At 24.7% G+C, this 11,667-nt stretch overlaps 1 protein-coding gene across 1 annotated transcript; it reads left to right on the forward strand.

Annotated features, from left to right (window-relative positions):
* The first annotated feature begins 1,950 nt into the window (after positions 1–1,950).
* On the forward strand, positions 1,951–2,958 carry LOC129613181 (uncharacterized). Its single transcript, XM_055527149.1, has 3 exons — positions 1,951–2,015; positions 2,087–2,450; positions 2,834–2,958. The coding sequence occupies exons 1-3, from the start codon at positions 1,962–1,964 to the stop codon at positions 2,956–2,958; spliced, it is 543 nt and encodes a 180-aa protein (XP_055383124.1). The 5' UTR covers positions 1,951–1,961.
* The last annotated feature ends 8,709 nt before the right edge of the window (positions 2,959–11,667 follow it).

Consider the following 11,667-nt stretch of genomic DNA (forward strand, 5'->3'; position numbering starts at 1 on the left):
TTGTTTTTCGATTTTAAAAAATTCCAAAAAATTTGATATTGACTACAATCGCATTTTGTTTGCACCTGCCTGGAATTCAGTATACCGATTTTTTCAATTCCAAATGAAAATCGAAAAAAAATTCGAGGGATTCCAGCATAACTATCGAAATCTTGTACATTTTATTCAAAAACTAAAAAGGGTTTCAAGAAGAAAATAAATTTTGAAAAAGGTTTAAATTTGGTGTCGATCAATATCGGAAGTCTTAAAATTTCTAATACATTTCTTATATACCAGAAAGACATTAAGTTCTTTTGAGTCCAAAAACGTATTAATAATAATGTTTTATAAATTTTAACTATGATATTTTTGAGATAATGAACGCGATATTAAAAGATAATGACGCTTAAATGTGCTGCTATATAAGTACGATTTTTAATTTTTGTCTGCTTATGTTTTGCATACTTTCATTCAAAATATTTTTTATATTTCATAAAGTATAAGAAAGAATCTTTTATAAGAACGTTTTATCAGCCCCACAATTCTTTTAATAAAATTATTAACAAAAATTTAATCACGCATTGCTAGCAGTAGTAATAAAGTGGGCCCCATCTGGACAACCACGGAAGCCTGTGCACTAAGCTAACAAAAAGACTCATCGGCAATCATGCAGGGATAAGTCGTTAACAAATAAAGGAGAAATTTCTCTGTTTAATAAATTAAAACTTATACAATATTATTATTCTTTATATAAAATAAATAATCAAAAACTTTCTAATATTAATAAATTCATCAAAAATTTTATTACAGTAGAAAACTTAGTACTCGTATTCACAATTAGTAAAAATCCTCAATAGTCTAAAGTATAACAACAAAGTATACCCCCTACTTCTTTCTTCAAACTTAAATTTTTATAGTTATTTTATTCCTTTTCACATTTATAACATTGCAAAGCATTTTATAAAATAAAATAATTATTAAATTATTTGTCAAACGTTTACCTTTTTTCTTCATACAAATGAAAGGCAGAACACACTGATATTTTGAGAGCTAAAAATGTTTAAACAAAGTGAACTACATTGGTATTCAAAATATTATAGAAGGTTACTTACTTTAAAAACAAAATGTAAATAATTGCCAATTTAATTTCTTTTAGTACTTTTTTTTATTCAAGGTTTCAGTATACATCGTCCAATTGTTTCAACAGTGACATATGTAACTCAAAAAATACAATTTCTAAGTTATTTGTAACTTAAAATGTTTCTTTTTTATGCAAAAGAAACATTTTTCTATTTCTCTATGAATCAATTCTCATACAAGGAGAAAAAAATATTAATTCTAAAAATTTACGAAATGCGATTTTCTTAAATATGTAAATTTGGAGTTATGTAAGGATAGACGCAAACAAATGACATGCAGTAAAATATTATTTTAAAGCAGATGTTTGTAACTATAGATGAAATTGATTAATTTCCTTACCCAACCAAAATGCCTTGATTACATTAAGATTATAACGTTTTCTGTGCTTAAATAAAATTGCTGCTGAAATTGACTACAATGATTGACGTAAATTTTCCATTGAACAATAATGCTACCAACATATTTTGTCCTCGTGGAAAATATTAAGTAAATATTTTTTTAAAAGTGTACTTAAATTTGTTTTTCATATTTCACAGCCCTTCCAAATTAGTAATAATGTTTTAAATTAATTTGCAATTTGTTCAAATTTCATGCACTTCCAATAAATTCCATTTACATTTTTTCAACTAAAGGATCGGTCTAACTGGCACTAATTTTTCTTTTAAGCAATACTGTGCAATTTTAATGCATTAACCGGTTTTCCTATAAAGAAAACAATCCTCTTTTTTTTTTCTTCAAGATTCAAGTTCAAAAAGCATAACTTTGATTTCATTTTCCCAAATGGGATCAAAAGAATTGAACTTCTTAAAATATTTTAAATGTAGTTAAGAAGAAATACTTAAATGAAGATGTTGGATATTATCAAATTAAATTTTATTTTATTTAATTTATTTTTAGTATGTAGTTTTTATTTTAAAAGCATTATAAATATTTAATTTTTATTTATTTTTTCTTTCCATTTAATAAGGTGGTTAACTTAAGTGAATGTGGGAAACGTATAGTATTCCCTGATGATAAAATTTTACAAAAATCTAATGTGACAACATCAACAACGATTAAGTCATTTCATATGTATCGTGATAGAACCCGTGATAACACACAATTTACAAAAGTTAATAAATTGTTTTCAAATAAAATCAATGAATATCCTAAAAGCGATTCGACTAAGATGCCTTTAAATAAAATTGAAATGACTACACAAATATATACGCCACCACCAAGTACATTGAGGCCAAGAAAATATAAAAATTGTGCATGGTGTTGTGATAATAGTACAGTTGAAATTGATGATGACACTGATATCGACAGTTTGGCAAATGTGAATTTTAATGGTAAATTGAATTTTATAATTTATTAAAAAATATTTATTAAATTAAGATTCCGGACACTTAAGAATCAAAGTATGTCGCCCTGCATCTAAGAATAATACAATCAATATTAACAATTTAAAATTTGTATCATTAATGTATGAATTGAAAAAGTTCCGTTCGACGAGGAATTTACAAATATGGCAATTTTTATTTTATTTTAACCATTCGGGCCTATGTAACATAAGAGTGTGTACGTCAATCTGCGTCAATCTAACCAAGCGTAAAATACATTATTAACGAAAATTATAAGATTTTATGTCTGTTATACATATATATACTCCACTGTGTGTAACTTACTAAAATTAAAGTTTGAATTAAAAATTTTTATTTTTATTTATTTTTAGATTTACCACTCTGTTCAAAATGTTGTTCTTTCCAACCGCAAACAGAAGAAGAATATGCAGCTGAACCTGATGAAGATGACAAACTTGGTAGTATTTCAATTGCAACAATTTTAGGAAAAAAATAAATTTTATGTACCGAAATGGAAAAATTTTACCTTAAACATACGTTAAGGGAAAAAAGTTCAAATTCTAAAAAGAAATATTTTTTTTTAATTATTTTTGCAAAAGGATTTTAATAAAAAATAACAAAGTTTTCTTAAGTAAATTTCATTATTTATTTTTATTTATGGCAAAACTTAAGTAATTTTGCTTCTCAGTTAAGAAAATTTGTAACAGTTTTTACCTGTAAGCGTCTAAATCATAAAAAAGTAATTGAATTTTAATGTTTTAACCATTACGAATTGAGTAAACCTTTTCAAATATTTAAATATTTTCTAGTTAAATAGTAAATAAATTTATTGCGGCAATAAGACCGAAATGTTAAACCGAATAAATGTTAATTTAATAAATTTTCCTATTACAAAACTCATAAAATAAAATACCGATCATTACTCATTTTAATACAAAATCCTTAAATCTACATAATTATTCGTTCTGTTTCTGTTATACAGTATATAAATTGTTAAGTATACATAATTATTTTAATTAAATAAACTTAAGTGGGTTATTACTTAAGACATTAAAAAATAATAAGATTGCATTTTCCAAAGAATAAAACGACATTATTCACATACGTTTGTAGGTATATACATAGGTATATTATGTATAATTACAAATATCTATAGAGCCCCTAAACGATTACTCTTTAGATTTTTAATATTAGAATATAATTTTTCTCATTCAAAATTATATATACTTACAAATTAAATGCCTATACAAGTTAGGTTAAGTTAGGTTAACGGAGCTACCGCAAGGTAGACATAGGTAAGCATGTCCAGTTCTGATATCGCCGGATCCGGAAAATCCCCCGCCCTCACGAGAAACAGGCGGAGCTTTTCAGAAACCAAGTAAGGCCCAAAGCATTTACACTCTTCATATCCGTAGTCCGTAAAAAGACAAATGATCTAAGAAATCTCCGCCATCTTCCTACCAAACCAATGCTTAAGAAGAGGACATGGGCCATCATCTTCTTCTCCTCCTCGTCACACCAGCTCCTGCAGAAATAGTTCCCATGGCGGCCAATCCTTCTGGCATGTTTTCCAATAAGACAATGATCCGTTATGACCACTATCACTAAAATGCCTATATGAATATATACTTACACATGTATATTATAAAGTTCTGTAATAACGCCATTTATTTAGTTATAATGACAAAAGAAAATAATCAACAAAAAAATACCTAAAAAGTAATTTGAAGAAATAAACAACTCATGCACTTTTGATTCAATATCAAATCAATTGATACGAATAACGCATTTATCATTCATTTTAAAAAATATCACTCACCTGTAACAATAACATTTTTAATCAATGTGTAATAAAAATTATATTTCCATCTATTTTTACTCATTTAAAACAACTCAATCACATTAAAATTGCTATCATAATAATTTATGGTCTCATATTATAGTTAAAATAATATTGCATATATCTAGGATGAAATAGAAAAATATTATATTGCTTAGTTGAGTGAATACTATTAATTGTTATTGTGAATTGTTATGCAATATTAATTTGATACTTAAACCTAACTTTAAGACGGATTTTAACTACTTTAAATAATTATACAAAAAAAAATTATTAAAAAATTAGTGTAATTATTAATTTATTGTTGTTGTTTAAATTTAATTATACATTAGTGTTATCAACGTATTGGATAAAAGTTTAAAATGAAAATTTTGTAATTCAAATTCAATAAATACTTAATATAGTTAATCATTACTACTTAACTACGGGATTTCATTGAGTTATTTACAACACACCAAATTAATATTTTTCAAAAATGGTTAATTCAACACCTTTATAGTGTCATCAATTTAATTGATACTTTGAACTTAATTAGTTGTTTAATTGAAAGTGTAATTAAAAATTTCACAATGCAGTAAGATTCCGAATTTATTTAATTATGTAAAATTTTATTAATTAATTGCATTATTGAACTTCAATTAATAAATCCTTTTATTTAAAATTAAAGCAGTTTTTTACAACAAAGAATAGAATTAAGCAACTCTTCATTAATGCTTTCATTTAAAAATCTTCCAGACACATACAAAAAAATTTTGCTTTATTTGATAAAAATATAAAACTCGTTTTTTATAATCTTGCAATTAAAATCCATTTCAATGAAATCCTTTTTCAGTTAAGTTAGATTTAAGTAAAATATAGCAAAAAAGAATCAAACTAATAAAATCGAAATTACTTTCATTAAAACACAAATACTAAGTATTTTTATACAAATAAGTCTTTAACCCCCGTTTGAGTTGATCGAATAGGATTTTATGCAGACGACTGACTGATTAATCTGTTGTTAATAAAACAAATGAAAAATAAATAATGTTAAAAGTTTTAAAAGAAAAAACGAAAACACTTTAAATAAATTTTATGAAGTAGAAGAACTCACTTCGGTTTTGTATTTGTACTACAAGTAGAGCTAATTTTTTAAAAATGCGTTCATACCGCACAATAAGCAAACAATGCATTCATTATTTAAAATAAGTCTGAATCTAATTTTTAAGATAATAAAAATTTAAAATGCTAATTTGTAATTATTCAACTTAAATAATTCATCAAAATGAAACTGTCTCTAGTGAAAAATAAATTCATGAATTTTATCAAAATATTAAAAAACATTTTTGCACAAAAAAACAAAGAAATATTTCGTTGACATGGCAAACTTTAAGACACCTGTATGTAAAACTTACACTTTTGTTGTTAACTATAAGATCATGAACAAGTTAAAATGGAAAATAATTAGTGATATTTCAATTACGAGTATGCTAAATACCAACTAATGTAAGTTAAATAACATAAAATATTTTATATAAAAAAGCCATAGATTCTTATTGAATTATTTTGAATGTAAAATTCAGAATTCTTTAAATGCATAAATTTAGCAAAATGATTATTCAACTTCATTTCAACTTACGGTCCCTTTTATCGAATGGTCACTTACGGAAAAACAACTTCAAAAGAATCCTCCAAATAGCAAAGAATAGAGAACAAAGACCTTCAAAATTTATCTAGCCTGATATAAAATTTGGCTATAAAAACCTTTTAAAATGTAAAATATCAAATTACTAAGCAATATAAAAAAAAAAAACATTTTTTTCATCTCAATATTATCACATCATTTGTTTCTTATTTATTCGCATTCACATAAAAAGAATCCTTTAAGGATACAGACGGTTATTTAACTTATAATCAGAGAGGGAAACATAAAAGAAGAACTCTTTGATAATAAAAACAAAATCCATATGGAAAATACAATTGCAATTTATTTATAAAAAAAAATTTTTAAGATGAAAGCAAGTTTAAACTTTAAAGGTATAGAAATTCTAAATTTGCCATTTTTAATTTTAATATACTCGAGGGTAACATTATTGTACTGAGGCTGCTTTAAAAATTTTTAAAAAATTTATTGCATATAATTGAGATATTTTGAATTTTCAACAGAATTACAGGACTATCGCTTTATAGCAATTTGTAAAAGTGATAGAAATTCATTTATTCAAAAAAAAAATAAAGTGATGAAAAATCAATTCAGTGAATATCTATGCAAATAATATAAAATAATATCATTAGCGTCACAAGATTACCGCTTTAATCTGATTGAATTCATTTCATTCAAAAAGTCATCAATTTAAAATTATTTTATTACAAAATTACTGTAGTGTGGGTGTTCAGTTTTAATTCTAGAATTTTTCAAACAACCTTAACAATTGATAAAACGAAAGTCAATCAATATTCTCCAATATTTAATCGCAGAGCAGAACAAAGAATAAAATTGAAGCAACCAATTTTTACGCACATCAAAGTTAGTATTAAAAATAAAATGATTTTTAACCCTTTCTATTGTATAAATTTTTATGATGACTTTAAAAAAAAAAACATAATTTTTATTATTACCGTTCTATGTTTCATATATTTTTATTACTATAATGGTAAAGTAGAACACCACATGCAGAGTTGCCATTAAATACTACTATATTAAAATACTGAATTACGATACTATGTTTCAATTAATTATTGATGAATTTTTGGTCAAATTGCTATATTCATACATACATATGTGTATACTATATATTTACTAACTTTAAGTGTAGAAAATATGCAAAATGAAAGATAACAAACAGCGTGTATCCTATAGTAGTATATTGGCTTATACCAGCGTATAAATTTATACACAATTTGTAAACAATAAAAGGCTCAACCAACCCCATATAGGAGATAAAGATAAAGATAGGCTCTTACAGGCAATTTTTGTTTGCCTGTCTTTGTAAAAACTAGGCTATAACTTCGGCTATGTCCGATATAACAGTCCTTTTATGTATATGTTAGAATGATCGTGTGATACTCTATTTAAGAAAAACACAACGAAGTACATACCAATTTCAATCCTGGTACTAAAAACGTTTAAAAAATAAATTTTTTGAGAATTTTAGTTTTTTTTTAAATAACAGTATTTTTTTGATGTAACGTAATATTGTAGCGGACCTAAAATTTTCAAAAGTAAAATAGTGTCATTATCAAAATTACTTTTGTGACGACAATTTTTAGTTTTTTCGCTGTTACGGTTTGCAAAAGAAATGACAAGCAATATTGCTCGTTTCCTGCAACTGTCGCTTACTGTATAATTACAATATAATGCTATCAGAAGGAAAACATACATTAATTAACTTCAAAACTTTGAAATAAGATTTTCTCAAATGTTCAAATTTGAATTATGCCAGTGTTGTAGTAAAAGAACAATGGGTTTTTTAATCAAAGTTAATCTTATAACCCGTTTTATATAACATCAAAGAAAAATCATGCTTTTATGTTTTTGTGTACCTACCTTACAATCAAAGACCTACACCCTCATACATGCTATTGCACCACGATAGGGATCACTTTGTATATAAGTCTGTGTAAAACTTGAAACTGTTGTTTAATGAAGTTCTTTAAAGTCATAATATTTGAATATATTCGTCTACATCCATAAACTTAATTACATCCAGCATAATAAGAACTAGATATTGCGGTAACTATACATTGATTCGGCATTGCAAAACATAATGTAGATCATTGCAGAACTAAGAACTTTTAAATATTTCAAAATTATTTTAAGAACTAAATAAACTTTCGAAATTTAAAATTTAGATGAATTCTGAAAAATTGCATTAAATTTTTTTTTGATGAAATAATTACATTTTAAGGAGAAACATAATAATTCTCAGGACGGATTAAAATCTTACTATAAATAATCTACGATTTTCAGATACCTACATATTTGCCATAATTGAAAGAGTTCCGAGAAAATTCGAGTGAATGCATTTTTAAAAACATTATTGAACTTTAAATTTTTAATTTTTAATTACAGCCGGCACTAAAACTATTTCCCTAAAAACTCAATTAGCTTTAACTTTTAAAATTATACTTGCAATAACAGATTGACGAAAAAATGAAAAAGTTTGTTTCATTTTTCCTAAATTCTGAAAATATTTGGAAAATTCCTAAACTTTGTTCAAATTAATGCAAAAGGATTCTTATGTGTAACAGTTTAATACCACAACAAAAAGGTCTATTAAACTTGGCAATTTTGCTTTGAAAATCTTATTGCTTATTGTTACTACAATAAATGAAAGAAAAATTAGGAAAATTTTTTTTTATAAATAAAAATTACCATAAAATATTTGTAATTTTGTTCAAAAACCATAAATAATTTCATTTTACTCAATAAAATGCTTTCCATCACTTGTTATGAAAGTCATTGAAGAAAGTGAAAAATAATTTATTAATGAACACAATTGAAAAAAATTCTAAGTTTTTCCTTATTTAATCAAATGGTAAACAATTAAATCATTTTTTTTTATAAGCCTTTATTGCTTTTTTTACTATCAGGAATAAAAACTGTAATTTCACTTACTTTAATAACATCAGGTTAGTACAAATTCCCATACATAGTATATATGGGAAAACCGAATCAAATTCAATATAAATATTAACACATGTAAGTAAAGTGTGTTCTAATAAGGCTTGTAGTTCCTAACCTTAAAAAAACGCAGACGATTTACGAAAGCCTTAATAGTTAAAGTAAGAGATAAATTAATTTTAAAAGTTGTTCACAATTTTAGTTTTAAAGGACTTTTTCATTCATCCAAAGTAATCATTGGTAAAAATATTGAAAAAAAAATTTTCTTTACCCAAGGGCCTAATATCAAGAGTATTCGCTTTATTTATTTCGAATTTCTCTATCAAAATCAAGAGACTTCTCCATCTATCTTAAATTTCTCTATCGAGAGCCATATTATCAAAATATACTTGCTTTTTCTATTCATTTATTTCACATCTCCATATTTCCAATAAATTTTTAAAAGTCTCTAAGTTTTTTGACTTCAATCAAAAATACTGTCCTCTGCCTTATCTCCTTAAAGTTCTGCAATTAGAATGTAAAGAAATCAATAATTATACCACAGACTTCTAACTGAAACACTCTTTACCCTTCATTTCTTTATAAAATTTCATTAATATGTGATTTCTTATAATACTTAATTTTGTAAACTCAAATGCTTATGAATGATTATAGTTATTTTGAATAAATTATAATCCTTAAATTCGAACACTCATAATATTAAGATTTTGTAATAAAAGAGTTACGAAAATGTCAAATCATTATTTAAATGATAAATAATGTAAAAATGAAAGTTAAAAATATTATTATTGTGATGATAAAGTAAAATCAAAAACTTCATTTCATTGAAAATTACAAGAAAATGTTAACTAAATCGAAAAATTATTAATAATGTGAATGCGTAACTCTCTCGAGTCTGGATGCGGATAAAAATTTAGCAGAATTTTCATTGTGAATTGATTGTCGGGATATTTGTGTTGTATCAAATTAATGAGAAGTCGGAAAAGAATTATAATAATAATTACATAGACTTGAGGAACTAATGACAACTTTCAATAATAATATTAACAAATTCCAGTAAAGTTACTCAACCGCGTTTGTTCTAATCATCGTTATTTCATTTTCACACGCTTGAATTAGATCGTAACCTGCTTATAAGAACCAGAACTGCAATATAGATGATATAAAACAAAAATTTAATATTATTTGTAAATTTTTGGCCAATTTCTGAGTCACGATAACTTTTTCTAAATGTCGAGAACATATGGGTTTTTGAATAATCATTTAATTTCCATATCAAATTTTACTTGCAATGAAATGCTACTTTTTATTTTTTTTTTCTTATATTCACAATCAATATGAGAGGTATGTCAAGTACATTCATCATCTTAAGTCTAACTAAAATGAAATTAAAAAAAAAACAAAAACAATACAGGTAAGGTAACTATCCTTTAAAAAAAAAATGAAAACTTTAGGAATTTCTTAGTATTAGAAAAAAAATCTACTCAGCAAAAAGAAACAAACTTATAGCCAATCAACAGGAATAAAATAATTATGATAAATTACAAGTGAATGCTAATTTCAGGTTTAAAACCGTCATATTATAATAAATGACCTTGTAAATGCAATTCATCACTCAATAACGGATGCATTTAAGATTATCAAACTGTTTATTTTGGGTTTTTAAAAGCAATTGGCCGAAAATTCTCTACACTAGAGCAAATTATAAGACTTTCATAAGAGATTTTATTTTTTGCAGCTCCGTACACTGTTGACAAAATACAAAATTCATACATAACTAACCATTCATATCGGAAATTAGAAAGTGCATATGTGACAATGAGGGGTTTCATAAAAAATTTTAAGAAGATTTTAATCAACAAATTTGAAGAAAATGCTTTATAAATTAAAGTTGGCAAACAAAAATATCAATTAAATTTTTAATATTTTAATAACGGTATAATTTTTTAAAATAAACTAAATTGTAAAAGCAATTAAAAATATTGAAAGTCCCGTAGGCCATATTTTAACAAGAAAACTCTTCGTTTTCAGCTATAGTTTTTGTAGTTCATCAGTAATTTGGTCTTAATATTAATGCATTCAGTTATACATATGATTTATATTGTCCTACAGGCACAGAATTATGGATAAATGCTCTTTATTTTTACAACTTAGATATTATACAAAATGTCAGATGAAACAATTAAAGATTTTGGCATTTTAATATTGCCAAAGAGGATTTACTTGAAAAATCTGCATACTTATAAGATGAAAAATTTTATTTTGATTTTTTAGCTCATTAATGATTGATGATAATTACTTCAAGTTATTTTATGAACATTCATACAAATAAATAATATGCAATTAGTGACATTGTCACTATAAAAACTGTACTATCTAAATGTAATTACTATATAATTATCTTTTATTAATAAGAATAATAGTAAAAACTTGTGATTCTTACACTCACTATGCAAAAAGGATTTTCACTTTAAATTAATAAAATAAAGAGGTTTAAGAGTATTTTTTATTATTTTAACAATAGGAACTTTCAAATTATTTTAATAATTATAACCAAAAAAAATTTTAATTAGCTGTAAAGCGGTTTTTGTTGATTAATTAATTAATTAATTGCATTTTTTAAATTAAAATTTCAATCAATTATTGAATCTCCACTTAAAAATAATTTTCCAATTAAATGTAACAAGGGATCGAATCACCATACAATTATGAAAATTAAAATATTTTCGTTAATTGATTTATTTGATTTCAATTAATTTATC

The sequence above is a fragment of the Condylostylus longicornis genome, unplaced genomic scaffold (assembly GCF_029603195.1).
Source record: "Condylostylus longicornis isolate FDR11 unplaced genomic scaffold, ASM2960319v2 ptg000004l, whole genome shotgun sequence".
In the NCBI taxonomy this organism is placed as follows: domain Eukaryota; kingdom Metazoa; phylum Arthropoda; class Insecta; order Diptera; family Dolichopodidae; genus Condylostylus; species Condylostylus longicornis.